This window comes from Manacus vitellinus, unplaced genomic scaffold, assembly GCF_001715985.3.
Source record: "Manacus vitellinus isolate BGI_N305 unplaced genomic scaffold, ASM171598v3 scaffold_22_pilon, whole genome shotgun sequence".
NCBI classification, from domain to species: Eukaryota; Metazoa; Chordata; class Aves; order Passeriformes; family Pipridae; genus Manacus; species Manacus vitellinus.
The window spans coordinates 7,276,295-7,301,546 of record NW_021939632.1 but is presented as its reverse complement, the minus strand read 5'-3'; the positions used below and the strand labels follow the sequence as shown (position 1 = coordinate 7,301,546).

The following is a 25,252-nucleotide window of genomic DNA, read 5'->3' as shown; positions in this document are numbered from 1 at the left end:
AAGGAGAAAATGTTAATGAAACTTGGGAAATTATTTTAGGTTAAAAAATAATATAGATCTTTTAAAAGTGAAGAGATATTCTATATTTTGAAATTAAAAAATCCTATCAAATTTTAAAAGGGAAGAAAATTGTGTTTTAAAGGGTTATATAACCTAGAAAACCCACAGATTGTTTTAAAACTAAACTTTTCTGTTTGTCACCAAAAAGATCTGACAATCCCCTCAAATTCTCCTTTCCCCTTTCAACTTGAACAGTTCAAACCACATATTCTTTTTTTTTTTTTAATTACTTTACAATTACTAGAGACTTTAGCTCTTTGCTCTGAGTAGCTGGTAACAAATATTTATTCTGTCCTGTGTATTCACACAGATGTAAATATACAGTAAAAAATCACCAGAAAAGTGTAGGTGGTTCTGTCTCTGCTTGTAGCATGAGGAAGGGTCAGAAGGTTTCAGGGTTGGCAGAAGTTCAGAGCAGAAAGCAACAAGAGGAAGTAGCTGCCTCCCTAGCACTGGGGCAATGAAGCTCACAAAAGGATGCTGTAGAAATCTTGTCTTTAGAGATGAGATGGGGGAAGCCACTAAGGACCACCCAGCAGTGAACTTGCTGCTCATGTATGGTGGCTGGTTTTTGCTGTGATCTCATTGGAAAGCTGCTCAATGTCTGAAGAACAAAGGTGCATGAAGTATGAGGACCTGGAAGAAGGTCTAATCTATTTCAAAAAATGCTGCATATGGGAATTTAGAAGTTGTGTTCTGTTTTGTCTGCCTCGCGTATAGTTATATCACTGCAAAAAGTTCCTTACTCTTCCATGGAAATATGTTAATGCAACCAAGCCATCATTTACATCTTTCTGCTACAGCCATCAAAGCCAGCTCATGTACAACATTTTGCTGGGGAAGATAAATTGACCTAGAATTGCTTCATTGAAGAAGGAGTGACAAAGGGGGTATGAATCAATCCATAACATACAGGCCATGAGCAGGACATTTTCCTGCACGTGTCTCTCCTCCTCCCGCCTCTTCCCTCTTCTTCAGAACAGAGTACTGCTTTTGAGGGCTTTATAATTGGGAAGGTTTTGAAAGAAACATAAATATCCAGTGAATCTGCCAAATAATTTCTGTCTCACTTTCCTCCAAAGTCAACAATTTCAAGCTCTAGTCATTCTTTATTGAATCAAAAAGGAAAAAACCAGGCTTTTGCTCATTCACTGAGATCAAAGCTAAACAGAAAGGAGTCCCTGGATTAATTGATTAACCATTGCAAATGTTGCAGGTGATCATAGGCAATCAAAGCACCTGACTATGGACACAGCAAAAGCTCATCTGACAACCTGTAACTGATATTTGTAATTCTTGAGAGACAGTGCATGAAAGCAGCACATCCCGCTGACCTAAACTTTGTGTGCTAGAAATATAAGCATAAAAATTTGAGCCAGAAACTTTCAGTGAAAAGCCAGAGGCCAAGAGATCTTGGAAGACATGATAATTCCTTCCCAACCCCTTGCATAAATATGTTATATGATACAGTAAGACAACTTAACTGCTAAGCTACTTGTAACTATTTACCAAGACAAGCTTTTAATTTGTAACTAACAGGTCTACCAGCCTCAGACCTGACTCTCAGGCCTTTTGACCATGTCATAAGAGGATAAGGTGATCTTTGTTTCTCAGTGTTATGTTTCATTTTATGACCTTAAAAACTTCTCAAGATTAGGGTTTAGTTTACATTAGAAACATACCCTTTTTATGGACATGGTACTAAGCATTTATGGATTTGGCACTAACACAAACATTAGTTAAGGTTAGTTTCCTTAACCAAGACAGTCTGAAGCATTTGTTAGTATTTGAAATATTTCCATCAAATACACTTGACAACATTTTTGCATTCTTTTTTTCTACTCCTGCTATCGGTCAGGCTGTCCTTGTAACCTCCACAGATTTTGACTCCATTATTCAACTCCAACTGTTTTAAAGGAAAAGCAGGCAAAGATAAGAATTTTGCTTCAATTTTCATGACAACTGTAGACTGGAGAGAAAAGGTAGACTAGAGTAATCCAGCAGTGAAGAAAAGGCAGCAAGGGCTCAGCATTTTAAAGCTCTGTTTAGCAGTAGCAGTCAGTTCTTCAGCAAACACATGCTTTCCAGCCATCATGCATGTAGATCTAGAGGAGCTGCAGTAAGGTGCTTCCCCTCCTGATGGGGAGCTGCTGAGGTAGAGGGCCAGTGTATGCAGAAGATGGGATTTAGAGGGCAGAGGCATAAATCTAAAAGCAAGAGCGTTTCACTGGTTCTGTTGCTGGCAGAAAGCTTGTTCTAAGCTTTCTATACTGTCTCTCACAGTATCCTTCTGGACAAAATGTCCAGCACACAGCTGGATAAACACATCACGCAGTGGGCGAGCAATTGGCTCATGGATCAAGCACAGAGGGTAATAGTGAATGGGGTGACATCAGACTGGTGACCTGTCACTAGTGGGGTTCTACAGGGCTCCATATTAGGCCCAGTTCTCTTCAATATCTTCATAAATGATTTAGACATAGGACTGGAAAGGATACTGAGCAAGTTTGCAAATGACACAAAACTGGGAGGAACTTTCAACTCCCTGGAAGTCAGGGAGGCCCTGCAGAGAGATCTCAACAAATTTGAGGGCTTGACAATCACCAGTTGTATGAAGTTTAACAAAGGAAAGTGCTGGATTCTGCACCTGGGATGCGGCAACCCAGGATGTATGTACAGACTGGGGAATGAGATGCTGGAAAGCAGTACCACAGAAAGGGACCTGGGGGTCCTGGTCGATGGAAAGTTGAATATGAGTCAGCAGTGCCCTGGCAGCCAGGAGGGCCAACCGTGTCCTGGGGGCATCAGGCAAATCATTGTCAGTCAGTCGAGGGAGGGGATTGTCCCGCTCTGCTCTGCACTGATGCGGCCTCACCTTGAATACTGTGTGCAGTTTTGGGCACCACAATATAAGAAAGATATAAAGCTATTGGAGAGTGTCCAAAGGAGAGCAACGAAGATGGTTGAAGGGCATTGAGGGGAAGACGTATGAGGAGCAGCTGAGGGCACTTGGTGCGTTCAGCCTGGAGGAGACTGAGGGGAGACCTCATTGCAGTTACAACTTCCTTGTGAGGGGAAGAGGGGAGGCAGGCACTAATCTCTTCTCTGTGGTGACCAGTGACAGAAACTGAGGGAATGACCTAAAGTTGTGTCAGGGGAGGTTTAGGTTGGATATTAGAAAAAGGTTCTTCACCCAGAGGGTGGTTGGGCGCTGGAACAGGCTCCCCGGGGAAGTGATCACAGCACCAAGCCTGACAGAGTCCAAGGAGCATTTGGACAGTATTCTTGGGCATATGGTGTGACTCTTGAGGATGGTCCTGTGCAAAGTTGGACATGATGATCCTTGTGGGTCCTTTCCAACTCGACATATTCTGTGATTCTGTAATGAACACTGACATGCTAGGATAGAAACATGGCAGTTATTATATTAAAGCTGATAAATGTCTTTTTCTTACTTTGAGATGAAAAAACTTGACCTTGTGCTTAAATTAGAGGTGATATGATCAAGCTACAGGTGATGGCATCTAGAAATCACCTGAAATCTGGTGAAAGCCTGCAGTCATGCACGAAGATATTACTGTAACAGTTCAAAGAATGAAGCACCAAGCTCCTATCCTTAGAAAAGTATAATCATTTTACCAGCATGGTCAATTTTCTTCCACTATGTCTCATTCCCACCCCCAATATTTTATAGCAAAGCAGTCCAACAAGTGATAATTCTTGGAAATGAGAATTCTCTGTGCTCCATCCACTGACTTATTTGATAAGAATTGTATTCAGCTGCATCCAGCTCATACAGCAGTGCTTGCCTAAGGCACTCTCTACTATGTGTTGCAAGTGGAAATGTCAGGATGTTTAGCATATGCTCTTCAGGGACACAGAGATCTTTCCTGGAGCACTGTCGAGGTTAATATTATTAATGGAGATATCTGTAGTGGAAACAATCTTCCAAATGCTTTGAATATTGAGTATATTAAAAAAAGAAAATAAAACATACTGAAACACCTTAGAAACTTGCAAGGCAAATAGTAGCTCAAGGCAACAACATTTCTTATTTTCCAAGGATTCTTCAATGAATATGCAGATTTCTTTTGCATATCTGCTCTAAAGACAAAGCCCATTTTATTATTTGAAAAGCATTTATGTATCAGTCCAAGCTGTCTGAATTGAATTGAGCAATTTTAGCAAAACTTCTTTACCATCTATCATTCATCTGAGCAATTCTGGACAGATTGTGCAATAATTGTTAAAAAGAGTAAAAAAAATACAAAAAAGCTTGTTTGTGTATTATTTTTGGACAGTTGTCTGGCATTGTTTGACAAATAGCATATTGAACACATTAACAGCTAAGCAGGAAAGGACCTTGATTGAAACCATATACTGAATATTTTTCAGCACAGGACTTACATTGTGAGATTAATTAACAGTTTTTTACTAATGCTCCTCTCTCCCAACGAAACATGAATGGTAAGTACCATGTAGGTGGAAAGCTAATAACCAGCCTAACAAGATGTTTGAATGCTAGAAAGGAGTCTGTATGATCTCATCTGTCTCCACCGATGCTGCAGAGGACACTAGTAGGCAGTTGGCCTAGATGATTGTTGTGGATCTCTTCCAACTGGAACATTCTATTCTGTTCTGTTTTGTTATGACATGCATTTTTGCAAGAAGATCTATTCAAACTCAACAGAGGTGTGGTGAATCCTGGAGTATGGTGTGGGAATTTCCTTCCCATTAATAAATAAGCAAATCTAGAATAGCTTCAATTAGAAGCCCAGCTTTCTAGAGTCTATAATTATGGAAAATAAATCCCAACCATTACTGTTAGCAGTTCTTAGCCATCCCTTTCCAAAGCTTGTGCTGAAGGCTTAGTCTTGCTATAAAGTACTGAGAGCCTTTTTTTGTAGAGCTTTCAAAATGCCATGTTCAGAAGGGCTGGATGTCTTCTATAGATGCTTAAATGGTGTCTTATTCTCTGTGTTTTGGCTGTTAAATTGCAGTCATGTTTATGGAAGCAAACTTACCATGGCAAAACTTGATGCTACCACATTCCTGACTAGAAAAGAACTTAATTTCATTTTATCTCCTAATAAGGAGTCCTTTTTGTGTTCCTGTTCACTCAAATGGCTCTCTGTAGACAGTGTTGACTTTCATACAACCTGGAGAATGATTATAATTTCTGGCACTTCTGCTTCTCTTTCAAATCTGGTTGAAACTGGTCAGTGGATCCAGAAGTTCTTGATGAGCAGTGACAGATGGATGAACAGACGATTAAGCAGACAGATAGACAGCAGGAACACATAAGACTCATTTCATTAGGAAACTGGACTGAAAACAGAAGTAGCAGTGGGTACTTGGATATTATTCATATTTTGGTCACCAATTAAAAAAATGTCATGTTTTTGAAACCATTTCAAAGCTTGTAGATGACATCCTTAGTTTAAACAGCAAAGAAAAAAACAAAGGAATGTTGTTGAGACTTTTTTCAGCTCCTTTCTTTGGTCAGAATGATACATTTTTTATATTTTGGACTGTATCTTTAACCTTTAAAGCCAGATTCAGCTTGGACAGCCCTGGAAATTTCAATGGAGGATTAATGTGTGTCATTAAGCAAAGAAATATGGTCTAGTAGTTTTCAATAGCAACAAATGCTTGCTGTGGTACTTCTCTGACCAAATTATTTATCACTTACTGTAAAGCCTTTGGGCTGCTCCTTTCCTAAATACATGAAATACACATTCAGGAAAGCTGTGAGTGAATTGTTGTGATTTGAGCTGGCTGCTACATTTCTGCAGTAAAGGGCATTCTTGTTCCTAAACATTTTCCTTCCAAGTTGATCCAGAAGAAAACTAAAAGGAAAGCCCCTTCCTCCATTTACTATTTATTTATTTACTTGTATTTACTATATACTGTAGGAGGTTATTTGCAATAAGAAAATTGATCCAAATCACCGTGTAGTCTGACTGTCAGTTATCTGTTAATAGGGAGGGATTTGGTAGGTGCAGACAGAGAGGGCAGAAAGCAGGAATGCTCTTTTGGGTGGGTGATATACATCATAAATCTACACTCAGAAAAAGCAAACCCCCAAGAAGAAAAGCATAAGGAGAAAAACAGGTGGTGAAATCTGAAGATTTCTTTTCAATGGTACTCTCAGCAGAACAGAAAACTCCAGATATTCACAGCCCAGTGACTCCTTTGAACTGCAGTAGCTCAGGAAGGTCATGGAAAAAATTGGGCTTGGTCTTCCTTGTGTAAGAATATATTGAAATGCATTAAGAAATATGGCCCCTTTCTCAGCTGTCAAAATAGGGACCCTAGGGCAGAACTGTTACCCTGTACCCGCCTTCCTATGGGCATGCTGCTCTTCTGCAGGTGAATCAGGAGTGATCAGGCTTTGTGGCCCAGCAGCAGCAGTCACTGCTGGCTCTTCTGTCTCAAAGCAGGGCACTGTCCCAATACACAACATGGAACACCAAGTGGCACACATACAAAGTGGGGTTTGCAAAAGCTCTCACCACTAAACTGCTTCTGCTCCCTTTGAAGTGGGTTCTCACACCTCTGAACTGCTCAGTAGGGCCAATGGAGAAAGTTTTAAAAATTCTATTCAATGAATATGAGAAACATAACAGAAGCAAGGACCAGGAACATCACAGATAGCCTCTGTCCACTTCTCTACTTTCCAGTTTTCCAGTTTAATTTACCAGTTGATGCTGCCTAACAGGTTGCAAATACCTGCCTTCTCAAGCACTCATGAGAGAGCCTGCAAATTTCTCAAAGCACTTGCATAACATATCCAAGACCAGAGAGGTCTGCTTTGGAACAGTGTCTTAAGGTCAAGTTATCCCACTGAAACACCTATTAGTATAAGGAGAATGGAGAAAAAAAAAAAAAAGAAAAATGAGCAAGCCAACAGCACTAGCACAGTCCTGGAAAATATGAAGTCATAAGCAGAGTTCAGCCAGAGCAGACTCCCATTAAATTTTGTTTAAGAGCCAAGTTCCACCCTGAGATATGTGTGAGCTGCATTTTATTTCAGGGGGAACTATGCTGTGCTTCATGCCACAGCAAGGCTTGGACACAAGCATGCATCTGTTACAAGACAGAGGAGTAAAGCCCACTTCTCTTTTGCATTTTTTGGTTCCATCTGTGTAGATGGAATAGAAAACTTAAAGAAATGAATAAAACAGCCCACAGTTTTACAGGGTTTCTCTGTAAAATTTAATTCCTTCTTCCAGAAGACCTGAATGTCTGTGTTTCTGACTCTACTAGGCTATTTCTATAAGACATGGTAGTCTTTCCCTGTGCCCCTGCCACTCCCATGAGTGTTAAACACACAGGCAGAAGCTCTAAGACTTGTCTTTCTAGCTTCTGTGCTCTTGTGAGTCCCTTTAGGAGACAGTCAGCAAGAAATGCTCCCTAGGAGATGCATATGCTTTGTGAAGAAGGGACATACACAGCCATCTGGCTTTATCTCCCTAAAGCCTTCCACTGGACATTTTTGCCTGACAGGTAGGAGCTCTGCTACCTGTGGAGGGAAGAAGGAGTGGCACTGACATTCCCTATCCCGACTGCATTCCCAGACAGGGGTTAGGCTTACCGGCACCCTTATGCTGTGCTGAGTTGCATAGCTGGCTTCAGGCAACAGCATTTACCATTGCTGGAGTGGGCAGTGGCTGCACAGGTGGATGTTGGAAGGGACAAAATGATAAAGTCACGGTCACACACTCCTGGAGGCACTGGGATTACCTGGGGAAATTGGGCAGCGGAGTGCCCTGCTCCCTGCCGCCAGCTGTGCGCTCAATAATGCTGAGCTCTGAAGGTTGAATTCCTTCAACTACAATTTAAAACAGCTCATTCAAGAAGAGGGGAAGGCAAAACTCAGTCCTGCCAAGCACCGAGCCTGGATGTGAGCAGGAGGTTAAAGTATTTCATATGAGAAACTCTGGTAAATGCAAAAGCTTTTATACCCCAAGGCAACCCTTTAAACACTGAATTACGAATTCTGGCTCAAGAATTTCCCATTCCTCAGATCCCTTGATGGTTGCCCTGTACTTAACTCTCCATTAAGCATCTGCTACTGGCTCTAATGGGTAAGATGGACCAATGGCTCCATGCTTTGTACTGCACTTTCATGGACAGAGCTGAAGAAGATTTTAAGTCCTAGTTAGTCAAGAAAATCCAGCCATCAGGATCAAACCCATGTTGGCAATCACTTGTCATGGATTCTGTAGCAGATGGGAAGAGGTGGCAGTCTCTTCTCCTTAATAATAGTGTCTCTTCTCCTTGAAAAGTCTCTTCTCCTTAATAATGGTATAACCTAACAGACAGCTGGTGAGGGTTAGGGAAGACACACAGGCAGCTGTGGTTATGCTACAACATCACTTCATTGTGCAATGGCAGTGAAACAAAGGATGGGAAAAATCGGCACCAAATCCCATTACTTAGAAGATGGATTGGAAATATTTCAGCAAGGATGGGGAATGGAAATGACAGATATGTGTGGCCCTGGAAGTCTGGAGAGACATATGGCCCTTGACCACAGCTGGCATGCCATGGCTTTGCACCTGTCAAGGGACTGAGTTTGAATTTCTTGCTATATCTCCCCTCATCCAGGATATGTTTAGTGGGGGCCTGAAGGAGGGGCAGGGGAGCAGGAACAAATTATCCTCTTAGGGATATGAATGCTCATGTCCACAGACAGCAAGCTGTTACCTTGAAGTGCCAAACAGTGGAAAATAAAATCAATTGCAAAGTTGAACACCAGCATTTGTAAGTTTTTCCCTGGCAGACTTCCCTCAGCCACCCACAAGTCCCAGACCTTGCTCTGTGCTGCAGGCAGCCGGGTATGATGGGGAAGGGTTGATCCCTTAGGGCTTGAGAGCTTCTTCTCAGGTGAGAGCTGTGAAGGAAATCACTTAGGTGGAAAATGGCATGTTCTACGTGTTCCAGTTTCCAAGCCTCTTTTTCTCATTCAAGGGGGAAAATACACCCCTCTTCTCTGGAATAAATCATAGACACAGTTTTTAATTACAGAACATGTGCTTCCCTCTCACCACCGATGACTGCTGTCGTTTCGCATCTAACAAAAATAGGCATCCAGACCTCCAAAGGGAGTAGCTTATATTACTCTCTCTGGCCATTTCCAGAAGCTACCAGGCCCTGCAGGGCCCTGGGGCTGCACCATGTTTGAGAAGGAGGGAGATTTACTCAGCTATTCAGTTCTCAGGTCACTTAAAAACAGCACCGTGGAAGCAGCAATGTGGAAATTGTGCTCCCATCTGCTCTGCTACTAGCCTCTAGAGAAAACAGGACACAGGATATGCTTCCTGTCTGGGGAAGGCTTGTAGCAGCCCGGGAAAGAAGGCATGACCTTTCCCTTAAAGGAAATGCAAGTAATGGAGAGAAGTAGGGGGGAGAAGCCTAGGCAGCATTTTTTTTTCTTAAAAATAGTGTCATGCAGTCATACCTCCTCTTACTTTCTCCCTGTGCTCAAAGCTGATCTTTACTTATTTAGAAATGACACATTTTAAACAGTTACATCCCTTTCTGCCATCCCATTGTTGCTGCAGTCATAAACCTTCTGACACAAGTCAGATGCTGTTGAAATGAAAGGTTTCATTCATCGCAAGCAAAGGAAATCAGAGGAGGTACTGCGAGAGCAGAAGGGCTCAGCTCATGCTGTTTCCAGCTCACAAATGGTTATGTCTCCAGGAAGCAGAGATTAAGCATCTCACACAGAATGTGGGAGGAGGAAGAAGAATCTTTGTCTGAGATTCACAGATTTTAATGGGTTCCAGAAGGGGAAATCTTTTACCAAGGAGCAACAGCAAAGTTCAGAGAAATGCAAAAGCATTTATCTCTCTAGTTGTGTTCCTGCCTGTCAAAAGCAGGAGGGGTGATTTACTTCTCCTTGGTACAAGGAGTCCCTTATGGATCATTAATCCATGGGGAGAATGAGCTCAGGAGCCAGAGACATCTCTTCTTAATGTGCAAGAATCTTGAGTCAGCAAGAAATATTCTTCTTTGGGAGCATATAGGGAGCATAGTTTTTCTCTATTTTCTCCCCACTACCCCCTGTTTTCAATAGTATTATCTACAAGAGCTGTAGTTATCACTGATATATTACTTTGCCTTCATTAAAATCTGTGGTGATAGTAGATGTGGCTGCTGTGAGCTAAACCAAGTAGAGTAATATTAAAAAATTAAGATCTGAAATCTGATACAAAGTCCAATAAAATCAATACGAACAGTCTCAAGGTCCAAGGTACAAGTATCTCAACAGCACTGATTTTGGCAATACAATGATAACTTGCAGTAAGTAAGGCATTTCTGGAGATGCTCTGCAGAAATAGGAGGAGACAGAAACGGTTGACTATTTGTTTACATGCCAGGACCTCAGGTGATCTCAGGTGATGAAGCTTTCTGTTTACAGCTAGAGCTGATGAGAAAACATACACCAAAACTTATGGTAGAAAAGGGGTTAGATCTGGTGGATATCTCTTGTTAATATGTTCTCATTTCCTTAGGAGTAATAAAAAGAAAAATAGTCTCATTTTGTCTCATTTTTATTCTGTGAAAACACTTGAAAATATTTCCATAATTTCTCAGTTGCTAAGTGAGGAGCATTAAAGTCTAGCTATATATATATTCACAATATGTAGTCATTTAGAAAGTGCCACTATTCTGTAGTGGATGGTATTTTATACTCTGTACCTCGGCAAAAAAAAGTGCAGCAGAAAATTACATTTCTGTATTCAAATCTCCCAAGAAGCACTCACTCCATGCTTAGATTTACCAGGTTCCACATAAGTCTGGTAAATCCACATCCTTATCACTGTAAATGACTTACAAGATCAGAAATGTGTCTAAAAAGGAAAACCCAAAGCTGGCTGGTGTCCTTCGGTTTTATGCTCTCCTGTGTGCCTGCGTGTGCACGCAGCATCCTTTATTTTGGCTCTTTGTAGCACAGTTAGGCTTTGACAAATTGAAAAGTATGAAGATTAGAACAATCATACTTACATGTATTGCCACCTACTACTTCATTTCTTCCATGGTGCTTAAATGCTCAGGCATGTGGCTTTGAAACACATTGCCTTTAATGCACTTAAAAAACTCTGCTGGATTTCCAGCTTGCTTTGATCTCCACAGTCTAGAGACTATCTCAGAGAATACAAATAAATATATTTAGGGGGAAAATATCTTCAAGGAGAAAACCCTAAAGTCCTTCCACCTTGATATGCGTTTCCAGTTGATGTGATACTTAAGATTGTTTTTTACATTTTATCTTTATGCTTCAGGAGGCCTAAATCTGTGTCCAGAGTCAGCAACTTGACAAGGTAACTTTGGAAGACAGATGAGGTCAGTGCCCCTAATGATGAGCACTGAAGTGTCAAATAATGGTTTGGTGATTTTTGTTTAAAAAAGAGATGGAAGGAGAGACGAATTCTGTTCTGAGAAATTTACAGACTAAACAAAGAAAAAGGATACATTTTTGCAATGAAGAAGACTATTTTGTCAAGAGGGAACGGGAAGAATGTGAGAGGAAGGCTGGTAAGAGCTTGCTATTAATCATGAGTAGCAAGGAGACAGCTGGAGAGCTGGAAACAGAGGAAAGACTCAGCTAAGGCTCAAGGCCATGAGGAAAACAACTTCTTTCTGGGACTATACAACAACATCTTTTCCATCTCTTGCCACGCCAAGTCATCATGCATCACCATGCCTTTGTGGTAATGGTTTGGACTTGAAGAACTCTCGGTTGTCCTCCAGGACAGCAAGTCGATATGAGGTCTGGATTCTTGGGTCAGGGTGTGGGATGATTAACTTGAGAAAGAGAGAGCATTAGCTGGGGAGATATGATGAGGTGCATGGGCAAGTAAGCAACATAGCAGAGGTGCCTTGAGGAACCAGATCCATACAGATCTACAAAAGGGGAGATATAAGGTGATTTTTTCACTTTTTTGAGGATGATCAAGGGTCCAGTCACTAGCCATTTCTTGAGCTCTAGGTATGGAAGAGAAGACAACTTTCAGTGGGAGATGGTAAAGCGCCAGAGGCAATCAGCAAGGTTTCTGAAGAATTGGTTTCTTCCCATTAGGTGGATACAACCTTCATGAGAAGGACCTACAAATCATCCTTTGAATCGTATAATCATAGAATGGGTTGGGTTGGAAGAGACTTTAAAGATCATCTGCTTCCAACCATACTCTCATGGTCAGTGAAATCTTCTACTAGACCATGTTGCTCAAAGCCCCATCCAACCTGGCCTTCTCCTCCCTGAGCTGGTGGTGTTCTTAGCTGTGTTGATGTTAGCAGAAGCTATTCACTGCACTCTTCTTCATTACTGGAGCAGGGATAGAGAGTGAGTAATAGGAAAAGCAATAGTGTGCAGAGCACACTGAGTAGTTTTGAAAAAGTAAAAAAACCCATGATTTCCCCTTTTCCCGAAGCAAAGGGGAAGCTGGAACTTAGTGCTCAGTGGCAGTTCATTTTTCCTGGTGTACTCAGCACCTCATGCAGAGTTTTCTGTAGAGATGCAGCCTAATCCTGTATATGGCCCTGTTTCCACCAAAGACTTAATTGCCATTAGTAACTGGTAGTATAAGCTTCTCTAAACTAAAAATAGTCCCTAAAATAATTCAGTGAGGGGAAAACTGGATTTTTAGACAACAGACTCCAAAAATTAAAGTCTCCTGACATAATTATGGAAATTCAAGAGAGACAGACAATAATCAACTCTATCAATTGTGTGAGCCAGAATGTAAGAAGCATGTCCCAGGTTGTAAATAAAAATTCCTGTGTGATGACAGGAAAGATCTGTAGTGGGGAAGTGTTGTTTCTTAGCAAATTGTGAAGATGAGAGATCAAAGATAAATTACTAGAGAAGATAAGAGGGAGAGGGAGTGGAAGAGGGGACAACTCCCAAAGGAAACAAAGCCTCAGCCCAGAGGGTAACAGGGAAAAATTTATGTCTTCCTGGCCTGTTCTTTTCTTCCTTCCCACTGGCAGGATTATGGAGGGTCCTTGAAAGAAGGGAGAACATTTAACAACTGGGAGCTGTGTGTCCTATGTTCAGATATGAGCATTTACCCATGAACTAAGAAAGGGACAGACAGGAAGGATTAGGAAGTGCAGAGGATATCTGAACTAGACAAAATGAAAGAGAAGGTGTGAGAGAAGTCACAGATACATCAAGGATTTAATTTTCTGCTTTCTTTATTGGATAGGGAGGGGATTGTGTTCATGACACTTGAATGAACCATTGATAGAACAACCTCAGCTAGATCATGAGTGCTGGTTATAAAAGCTTCAGGAAATAACAGATGACTGAAAAAGTAATTTAATAATAAATTGCCACATTTCTAGCCCTGACACACGTTAAGAAAATCTTGAAAGCAGAATTCAATAATAAAATATAAAAATAAAAATAAAATATAAAAATCCAGTGTCTCACTTTAAACATCAAATTTTTTGAAAATGTACACATTTCCTGAATGCTTGAATTACTACATTTTCATGGTAACTCTTCACAATCCACTAGAAATATTTTTTCCCTCTACTCATTCATACATGTAACTCTTTAATCACCTTTACATAAGGATTATTTAGTTTACCTAAAGTCAGCCATAGAGAGCTGCTTTTTCATCCCTTTTTAGATGACTGGCATTTTTGAAGCATCCAGTTAGCAGACTAGAAGCATCTTGCTTTTTTCTTATTAAGAATGTTTTTTTCAAAGAAAACAAGCTTATTTTTTTTTGTGTACAAAGAAGAAGTTTGTCTACCAAAAAAAAAAAAAAAGTTAACCTGGAGTAAGAATTCTGTGAAAGCTATTCCAATATAAGTTCATTTTCTCATAACTGTTTGAGGTGGACACAGAATTATGTATGATTGAAATGATTCTTGAATAAGTATTCTGTTTCCAAAGGAGGGTAGTTGTTCTTTAAATAATAAGTTTTATTTCAGTATGAATATACTAATATGACCAGTGTTTCTAGAAAACTGTCCTGAAGATGCAGCTAACAAATTCTCCCAGCACAGATGAGCTACAAGTGGAACACAAATCTGACCAAATCTCCTGCCTGCTTAAGGTTTAAACTTGAACCATTCACTGCCTGAAGAACAGTGCTGACTTGGTCTTTACTAATCTGTAAAATGGGTTCTTCCCTTTTAAATAGCCTGATCATATGGAACAGCTACTTCCTCCTTGTTGCTTAAGTAAATTCATTGTATTTCTCTGGAAATTTTTTTATATGTGAACATGGGTCCTGTAATAGTCTACTCAATGGATTCAGGCAAATCCTGTAGGTGCTTAGATTCAAAACACAGAGTGATTCACTGTCTATATCACCATGAGCTGCCAGGCTTTGTCTGTATATTCAAATGCTCAGCAGAGACACCTGAATCTGACATCCGCAAGGGATAGTCTGTATAAGTTTAATGTTTTACTATATCATATAAAAAAGGTATTTTATAATGTTTTCCAACTTTTTTCCTATAGCTCTAATCACCCTCTTGCTTCCTTTCTTGTTAATGAATTTATTCCTCTGCTAAGCCTTCAAAATTATATTAATTTTTTCTGCTGCTTTTAAAGATATCTATCATCTGAAAAGGGAAACATGAGCTTGTGAGTATTTGTGGATATGCTCAGGGAAATAAAACGCTCCACATCCAGAAGTCTGACTAGTTAAAAGCCATATAAGTAGTGGAAAGGGTGGTGTATATACAAATGTATGTCTTTGTATATGTATGCATACAAATATACAGTATATTATATATACATACATTCTATGTGTTTATATATGTGCGTATATATAGAAGTCAAGCTCTTTTTCTTGGTTTGGTGTTAGTAAAACAGTCTCTGCAATTCTAAATATCTACAAATATGTAAGGTCTTGATGTCTGATTCTGCATTGCTGTGACCTTGTCACGCATGCTCTTTATTGTGTGGACTGCCTCATAAAACTAGATATTTTAAACATGCAGTTCCCAGTAAAATAGGCATTTATCACTCATGATAACATGGAACTGTCTCAGGGTGTGTTTGAAAGCCCCCCTGCAATTTACTGATAAAAAGCTTAACTCCATTTCAGGGCTTATCTGAAGAAGAAAGAGGTAGACCTTCATGAAATAACTGAATTTGTTTTTTTCTCTTAAGATGAAAAAGAGAGGCAGAGGAAAGGGGGGAAAAAATCGCTTTAAAACTCCAATGCAGCAGAACAAGTTTAACCCTTTGAGATTTTAAGTGAAGTTTTCTGCTTCATCAGGAAGAATCCTGTGGTGAAACATATGTCAGAAGAGAAGCAGATATGAGAAACTGGCCTCCTTTGCATATGAGATGATTAATTAAGAGGAAAATCACTTAGCCAGATGTCTCATTGGTGAAACTACACGTGCAAGGTACATTTACAGTAAGGGAGCAGCATAGCACAGACAGTGCATTTGATTTCCATGCTAACATAGCAGAGATAGGAATCTGGTGTGAATTAGATCATGCTGACTCTTGGAGAAACAGAGGACTACAGACCTTATTTCAGCTACAAATTATGAGCTGCATGTCTGCTGTTATAATGCTGCATTATAATGCTGCTGTTATAATGCTGCAAGTAACTATCGTTACTTGATGCAGTTGAGTTGTTGGTTATGAATAAATTATCCAGAGAAGACAGTCCTTTTCTCTATCCACATTCATAAATTGTTGGCAAACCAAACCTGATTTCTCCAAGTGCCACTTTTCTTCATTCACCAAATAGTTTTTCAGAATGCTTATAAGCTGGTGAATTTTTCATCAACTCATTACCGGGGTAACACTTTCAAATTTGTTTGACTTAGGAATTTAAGTCTTTCAGAACTAAATAAAACACAGTCTGTCTGCTGTCTGAATACTTGCCCACCTAAGGTGTTCATATATTCTTGTCCCCCAATTTTTCATGCATTTTCTATCACTTGTATTTGAAGAAAAGATGGTAAAAAAAAAATATCCTGCTTATGCTAAATGCTGTTTTTAAAAGTTTTCTGCTCTTTCTGTGGGAAACAAGTAGACCAGTTGCTAAATGACTTCTGAACTATGTTTTTTTTCCCTAAGCATACATTACAAAATTAGGGAGCAGGAAGTAAAGATCTGTCACCCCAGTAGATCTACTGGAATCAAATCAACTTCTACCTCCTGGCTGCTATAAATTCCTTCCCATAGCTAAAGCTGCCTCACCAGCAGTGTCCACGGAAAGCAGTCATTTCTCTTCTACCTGTAATCTCTCCTCTTTATGTAGTCTACCAGCCTTTTGAAGAAGAGGTGCCTGTAGAGTACGTAGTACAATCAGATCCCTCTGTTGGCTTGAATTTCTCTATGCTATAGGAATACTAATCCCTCTCCAACAATAGAGACAGGCACTCCATAGAGCAGACACACAAACAGACTTTCATTAGAGAATGCAGTCCTGAAAGCCTGTTTTACAAAAGACTTTGCTGATTGGACTTAGTCATTTGAACAGTGATGGATACAGGGTATATTCCACAAGAGCCTAGAAAGAAAGGTGTAGCAGTATCAGCAATGAGATGCAGACACTGCAGAATTCTGTAATATTAATGTGTATTAATATTAATGTAATATTATATGCTTAAGCACATAACATGCCATAACCTGAATCTTTAACATCTGCTGTGTAAATATTTTTTTTTTTTTTTAAATTGATGACCAGAAATGCTGAGAATTGTGTATTTTAAAACAGCAGACTCCTATTTGGGTCAACATTTCCTCTATTCTCTCCATCTCAGCGGTTTGTCGACATTTCTGCAGTTAATTACTGAAATTTCAGGTACATTCTGAGCCTTTCAATTCCCAGACTTTCACATCAACATGTCAGGCAATGAGGGTGTCAGGAGAGCCTTGGGGTATAAAGCCAAATTTTCCAATTCGTATGCACAATGGTGGGAAACAAACATACAAACAGAGACATTCAATTTACATAAATGCTTGTGGGACATGTTTTGAGACTTCTGTGCTAAGAATGAGAGGTTATTATAGTCTATAGGCTTCCTTGCCTATAAATGCTCACAGATTTAACAGTGAAGACCAAATTTTCATAATCAATAGCCTCTGTTTTTGTTTATTAGTTACTATCACAGGCAAGTGCTTCTGTTGATTAAGGGCAATGAAATAACATCTACTGCCAAGGCGTGAATAACATGATTAAAACCTTGTAGGGTTCATTCAAGGCTTTTCACAGGCCCTATGAGAAAGGTAAGTGGTATTGCTCGAGTAAGATTTAAAGGACCAGTTTTCAGCCCCAAAATATATCTTATTATGAGTTAAAGATTGGACAAGGCTGTTCTCAGAAACGGAGATTCCCCATTCACAGTGATAAATCACTCTGCCTTTATCAGGGGCCACCTTTGCCAAGCTCTCAGCCTCTCTGGAGGGGACAGCCCAAACATACATGACTCATTTTCCCAGAAGCCCTACTGTTATTGTGGCAGGTAGAGAAGCTTGGCATGATGGAGCCAAGACCTTCTGCTCATAGGACAGGGTAGCACCAGGGTCTGCTCCCCTAAGCAGGGCAGGCCTTGTACTTGGGCTACTGCTGGATGACAGATAGCAATGCAGGTAGAGTGCATATAGCTCAAAAGGCTGGCTTTGCTTCATCCAATTCCTCAGACTCTTCCTCTGTTTGCATGGGCTGAGCTTCTTGTTTTCCTTTTGGGCCAGTTCTTCCACATAGCATAGATCACACTGCTTCGCTATCCACCTAGAAGGAAGACCTTATCTGCTGATAGGTGATGAGGAAGAGAAGCCTCCACAGACTGCACTCCTTAATCACTAATTCCTTTGACAGCTGGTATTTGGACAATAAGAGGCCTCAGATAAACATTTCCAGCATGCCGAGTACAGATTAAATCCTATAAGTTGCAGAGCACCTTCTCCAAGGGGATGAACACCTTTGACCCGCAAAGATGGCTTTACATAGATCACTGACTCCCAAGATAGAACCTTTGACCCAGTGGTGTTTACTGTGTGAGTTCTTCACCTCATTCAAGCTGTCCTGTTGCATCAAAATAAGATCTAAAAGGAAGAACGAAAAGGTTGCCATCTGAACAGAGATTGCCAAACCTATGGAATTTCTCAGGCTTCATAGGAAGTCAGGCAGCTACTGCTTGTACATCTGAGCAGAGGTGGGAGGAAGGAAATGCATCATCAGAAGGCAATGCATTTAAAAGTGATACATTTAAAAATCAAGAAATTCACATTCTTGTAGTCAGGCTAAGTCCCTTTTAAATCAGAAGAAGAGGAAAAAAAAGAAGAAGAAAAACAAGGAGGAGGAGAAGAAGAAGAGGAAGAAGACAACAACAAAGAAGGAAAAAAAAGAAACTGAAGATATATTCATGGCACAATATTATATTGAATCTGAGCCAATAAAATTCAAGCCCAACTCCATTTTTTGGCTTTAACTTCTTTTCTTAGGTATTCTATTTTATTCTAGCCACACACAAATGTCCATTAACAATGAACAGTGGAGTAAATATGCACCCACTGCCCAACATCAGCAGGCTGAACCACTGTCTCCCCTGACTGTGTTCTGTATACAGACAGACTGGTGGGATATCTAAGCTGGGCATGGGAAGTGCCCAAGGTTAGGTGGTGTGACCTCCCCATGTAAAGGCAGAATACATTTGCAGAGTTCACAGAGTTGAATTTTTTAAATCTGAAATAGTAGCCTGCTCCCACCTGGATTGCCAGGATCATGCTGTATTTATAGAAGGAATAAAAATTCCTTATCAGCCATGAGTGAATACAAGGAGATAAGCAAAGGACATGAGCTTTTTGGTAACTTAACACTTTTCAGTTTACATCAGTAGGCAGCTGCTCTGTGGTCTCACCTGCAGGTACTCAGCAAAGAATTATGTTCAATATAGTCAAAGGTTTTTGCTGGTATTTTATACATTTTCACACCCATCCCAAAGATTTTCACTGTGGCTATGAAGCAAATTTTGTTTTCCCACTTTGCGTCTCTGGCAAACATCTGCTGTCCATGCTGTGCAGTGCCTGTCAATACAATGAACTTTAAATGTCTTTTTTCTTGAAAAAAATTACAAGAATTATACTAGGAAATAAGATCCTTTTCCTGAAGACCTTCCCTCAAAACCTCAATCATTATTAAAACAAAGCTTGAATTACATAGGAATATGGTACTATCAGGCTTTCCTCTAGTTTAAGTTTGTTCTTAAATTTTAAATTTGACCCATGCAGTTTGAACAAAAAAAAAAAAAGAATAACCAAAGACAGACTGAAACAAAATACAGGGACCTTCTGCTGAATCAGTAGGGGAAATGATGAGGGCAAATAAAGAATATATTGTCACTATTTTTCATACAGAATACTTTTTCTAACTGTATTGCAAGCCATTTATTTTCCCAGACAATCATATGATTTAAAATAGTTCAAGCTGAGAATTCCTGACCAGATTTTGGAAAAAACAAGAGAACCTGATGTATCAACCTTTTTTCATTATGAACAGACAAAAGGCCCCATGGGGCACTAACTTCTCATCCAGATCCCCCGTAGGGCCTTCTGTGGCATCCTGTGACAACCTGGGTCTGTCAGAGAAGTGATTTGTAATGCATTCAGGACTACAGAGCTGGCCCCGGATATGTCACTTGGACAAGCCTGTCACTAAAGATGCAAAATGGGATCTGGACCCTTGCTGATATTTCACAATCTGCAAGATGCACATTCGTGAGTCATGACCACCATCCTGGACATGCTTGGAGAGCACCAATGGCAGTAATTTACTCAAACTTTTCCAAACCCAAACCCTCAGAATCCTGAATTAGCCTGCATGTTTCTTTCCTATCAATAACAGAAAACAAGCTAAAATATTCTAAACTGTGGAGTGAAATAGAATAAAATATAATGGTAGAATCTAATCTTTCTTGTCAGTTAGAACTTGCAAAAAGGACTAAAAAGTGTACACCAAATGCTGTAAATAGAAATTGCTGGTTGGGATTCCAGAGATTCCGCTTACTGTGTCTTTTCTGCTGGATCAGCCTGCCTCATTCAGAGCTTGGGAAATATTTTCAGTGTCTACAGCCATACAAAACAAATATCCTTACAGCAATATCTGGATCAAACCCTGAATTGCAGGCTGCTCCGGGCAATGCTGTCTGTACTTTCTACCTTCACGACCAGTAGCACTGTATGATAAACAATTCTGCTATTGGCAGTTTATTTATTAAAAAGAAAGCAAAAGCACTGTCTTGAATTTAAATGGGAAACATCACACTAACACCATGGAAAAAATATGGATATATTGCAGCACCAAAACCTCAGTTTTCTCAGCTTATCTAATGATAATCCACCTCCTTTCCCTCCACTTTCTTTTTAACACTGTACCAAAATGAGCACTACCATTCTGCAGCTGAGCCTCTGTGTTCACTTGACTGTTCAGGCCAAATTCTCTCCTTTAAAATTTACTGAAATATATGGAGTTATGCAAACAGAGAACTTGCCCTCCTGTACTCTCTCTTGCTGAGAAACCAGTTTGGTTGTCCGTAAGCCCATGTTTCTAAATTTCCAAGAGCAGAAACACATTGTGGCTTTAAATATAGTCTGTCAGTTTGTGGCTTGCGTCTCATGTTACACACAGACGGCTTGAAACTCTAAATGCAAGTTGGGTAACACCAATAATGTCTCAGAAAAGTGTCAGTACGCTTTCAAAATGCCCTGTATTTTAATTCCTAAAGGGGGGGAAACATTCAAATGAAACTTTTCTAAGCTGGAGTTTAGGTGGAAACGTTACTAACTTTGCTTGGTTCTATTCAGGAGCCAGAGTTTGCAGAGCCTGTTTCAGTTCTTCACTCACACGCGCGCGCACACAAACACAAAGAGTAAAAAAAGAAAACAGTTTCTTCACAGTTGTTTTTTTCTTCAGGATTAGTCTCAGGCGTTCTCTTTTTTTTCCCCCATATAAAATGCATTAGACAATCTTTTCCTTAAGCGACAGACTGATAAATCCACTATTATTGTAAGGAAAGGGGGGGGGGTAAGGGTACTCACGTGGTTGAGATGTCGCATTGTTTTGGGAACTCATAATTTACGCCTTTGAAAAATGCCTTATTTGTGTTGACAGTCTCTCTTCCCTGCTCAAAACTGACGGCGGGATTGAACAGAACAGCTGGAAGAACCCAGGAAAATGCTTCTCTTGTTCGGGCTCTCCTTGCCTGGCTCCTGACCCCTTTACAACTGGAAAAGGAAACAGCACATGTGTCATTCTCTTTTGCCTGTGTAGCTCACATGAGCGGGGAGGGGCACCCATTTGCAGATAGCAGTAACTGTATTCAAGTTTTGCAAGTTGGATATATTCCACCCCTTTGCTTTTATTAGGCAGTAACCAGTGGAAAGAAAATGATCTTTTCATTCTTAGCCAAATGTAGACACACCTATTAAATGCGCTTCCCAAACTCCTAACCACAGATGTTGATATTATTTCTTTAAGTGCAAAACTTGCTGCTGACTCCCCAAAATGCCTACCATCAGTGGGTAAAATTGAAAATAAGGTTTTCAATTTTCATTGCCCAGTATCATCCTTGGCACTCACAATCTAACTAATTCTGTCCTTTTAACAGGTGAAAATTGAGAATGGCATTTACTGGGCCAGCATATAGCATGAATCTACACTGTGCTCAAAACGAGAGGGAACCTGTGGCTGCAGCACAGGCTGAGGCACTGGCAACTCCATTCCTGGCCCTGACACAGGCTTCTTATGGCACCTTTGGCAAAATATTTAATCTCTACCCCATTTTGCCATCGGTAGAATAAAGATGAGACAATTAGTTTCCTCCTAGTCTAGGTATATTTATTTAATCTACAGGCAGGCAATGTTTATAAATAATTGGTCTGCAGAGGTTAATTTACTCACACTCCACAGCAGGTTTTTCATCCTGGACTAGGCTACCAGCTCCCTTGTTTATATTGGTGCCATTTAAAGCTATCTGTTTGGCTGCCTGCATGCTGTACTGCAGTCAGTGGTATGCAGTTATTGTAAGTGTGCATACACAGTCAGACTGCAGTTGACATGGACTGCAACTTCCAGATTTTACCAAAATACAGGTAATTTTTAATGTATATGCCTTAAACACTAAGATGAGTACACAAAGTTTCCATTTTCCTAGAGTCTGTGAGTCAGGATGTATTAACAGCCTGCCTGTGATAGCAAAAACACAGTAACCAACTGTATGGAAGTGGAAAAAAACAGAGTCATTAAATTCAGACTGAGACCATCCTGTTTTGCAAAACTGTCACAGGATATTTCTGTGAAATCATCTCAGTGACCTCCTACAAGAAATCAATGCTGCAAACTTGGTCCACAGTATTTATCTAACAGCTATAACATGGAAAGAACAGTTAGTCATTTACATGCCAATGGTAAATAAAGCTTGTTTGTGAGCATGGACACAGTAAATGGCTTTGGTCAGCATTTCCACACTCTGGGCTTGTGGTAGAGAGTCCTGGAATATTTAGTGATAGACAGAGCAAAGCAAGGCAAAAAACAAAGAGGGGGAAACAATAGGAAAAGCTCCTGACATTGCTGCTCTTGTTTCAACTTCCAGTGTGACATTAATTTACACCAAATAGCTTCTCTGTGAAAATACCGGTGGACAGGTAATTGATTACTGTTTCTTCTGTACTTGAAACACAATGTGCACAGGTAAAATTTGGGCTTTCTGTTCTGGGCATGAGAATTGTTCTCATGCAAAGTTTCTACATTTAAATCTTTCACCATTCTGATCAAGGACAGGTTGAATGGGCTTTGAGCAACTTGGTCTAGTACAAGGTGTCTCTGCCCATGGTAGAGAGGTTGTAATTAGATGGTCTTTAAGGTCAACCAAGCTGAACCATTTTATGATGCCTGAGAAACTTCAGAACTGCTGTTGAGAAAAGACTCCTTAGTTGCTGCATATAAGCTGAAGGATGGTGGTTGACATGGCTTTATTATGTTAGGGCTGGTAGTCTAGACCCTTCCCAGGAGCATTGTGGCAATGCATGTATTCAAGAGGGTTGCCTTAAACTGAGCCCAGTTAGCTCCTGGTACTTAACCCCTTTCCATCTGTGCAACACTTTCTACGTCTGTCTACGTTCTTATTAAAGCTACTCTTCCATCACTAAAGTCACTGGAGGAGTTATACCCAAGTTAATATAGGAGGATTCTGGCAGAACCAGGCCCACGTGGGAAAGTCCACTTTAACATCTCGACATCTTCCCTTTTCTTGGGATTTCTTTCTTTGCTTATTGAATAGACTGGGATTCCCAGAAATCAGAGAACCAATTCCCAAGGCTGCTGTTTGCCTTCAATTAGGCCATTGAAGAGACCTCTCTGACCTTTTCCACTCATCATTAATAGGAAATAAATGTTGATGTTGAAAAGGGAAGAACCATATAGTCCAGCATGCTTCTGAAGGAGCCTGAGACTGGGCAGTAAACAAAGAGCATCCCAGTGCTCTCAGTCAATTGATCCTGGGAGACTAGAGGCAACAAAGGAACCAAAGCAAAAGATGGGAGTGGAGTTCTGGTGGGGAGTGTATGTGATTAATCATTAATTTCCAGTTTTTCTGAACTATCCAACCTTTAAATAGCCGTTGCTTCCAGAAAAAAAAAAAAAAAAACAAACCAAAAACTTTAAAGGGAGATAACAGAAGGGGAGCTGAAAGCAATTTTTATTTAAGGACTGTGGCATTCATACAGGATTCACCAGATCTGTGGGATAAGACAGGTATGCTAGGAAGTGTGTTTGTCAGCTCTGTGGTTTTCATCAGCCAATTCTTGGGGCCACAGTGTTCCCATTAACCTACAAAATATTGGTTTCCTGCCCTGGTAAATACTTTTACATCTCCAGCCTTTGAAAGCTCAGAGTGCTTTCCTGAGTATGGAAACCAAAATTCCCTTTTCGTCTCAGTAGTGCTTTCAGATGTGACCATCCTTTCAGGTCCAAGAGTGTTAGCTCAGAAGAGGGACCTCTTTTACCTCTAATACTGCAATTTATCCTGCTTCTCCTAAGCACAGCTATGTAATGAATGCACAGTCAGGCCCACATGGTTGTTCCCTTTGATACTATCTTGCTCCAAGATAAATGATATTTCACAGTCATTTGGGCTTGGCAAGCTGATGCTGCATGCTGCAGCTGCTGTTCCCAACAGGAAGGGAGGGCTTAGGCTGCACTTGAAGGAAAATAAATAAATAAACTAAAGGAAAGAGTCTCTCTTCAGGAAGTTATGCCTTACAGCAACAGGACATCAGACTATAAATCCCTGTCTTCGATGGATTTTCATGAGAAAACATAATGCAAAACCTGTGATCTCAACCTGTAAAAACAGTGGCAAGATTGGAAGAAGCTGAGTGGAAAACCTTCAGTAATATCCCTTCATTGCCCACCCTGCACAGCCTCCAAGACTCAGAGAAGATGTTTGGATCCCTCACTTGGACATTTGAGGAGAGGATGTAGCAACTGGCTCTGGACATCTCATGAGATACTATTTTCTACTGATTATCTTCCTCTTCATCTCTGGAAGGAATAATAGTATACTTATTTGTTACCTTGTCTGGTAGGGTCTCCCTCTGCCTTCAGTCCTCTAGTTTCCTTTCTGTTTCTCATTTATTTTTGTGCTGAGAGGGTGAGGAATACTGGCCCCAGAATACTCATCCTCTGTATGGACCGTCTCAGGTCTGGTGTAATGTCATGGAGAATGAAGTCTTTGTGACTATGTGAAAGGGATCAATGTAGATTTATTACCGAGGATGGACTATGGTGCTAGTATAACTCGTGTTTTTGTGGTGCCTATGTGGCCAGTGACTTTAAGTGCAACTAGATTTTGAAATCCTTGGAACACAGAGAGGAAATTTTCTGTCTGCAGTCATAACAGCAATTGTTACTGAACAAGTTCTTGACCCTTGCATAAGGCCAAAATAGAAGGATTTACTCTGCAGATAAGAACTCAGCTCTCCTTCCTACTTTGTATCTGAGGCATATGTCTTTATTTTTACCACCCCTCTGACTTCCACTTGAGCCTGTGGAATATATGCCTATCCCTGGAACACAACATCCCCCCTGCTTTGTGTTATCACACACAGCTATTTGCAGTTAAAGTATGTAGGGTGACTGTTTGTGTTTAAGGCCCCCACTTAATCTGTTAGTTTATTTGGGCCAAATTC

General features: G+C 40.3%; 1 protein-coding gene across 1 annotated transcript in view; it reads right to left on the bottom strand.

The window, feature by feature from the left end:
• The window catches only part of GYPC (glycophorin C (Gerbich blood group)), a 30,497-nt gene extending 9,213 nt beyond the window's left edge, over positions 1-21,284 (bottom strand). The window contains exon 1 of the mRNA XM_008922923.2: positions 21,104-21,284. Within this exon, the coding sequence (XP_008921171.1) occupies positions 21,104-21,137 (34 nt within the window). The 5' untranslated portion in view covers positions 21,138-21,284. The remainder of the gene's footprint in view (positions 1-21,103) is intronic.
• Between the last annotated feature and the right edge of the window lie 3,968 nt (positions 21,285-25,252).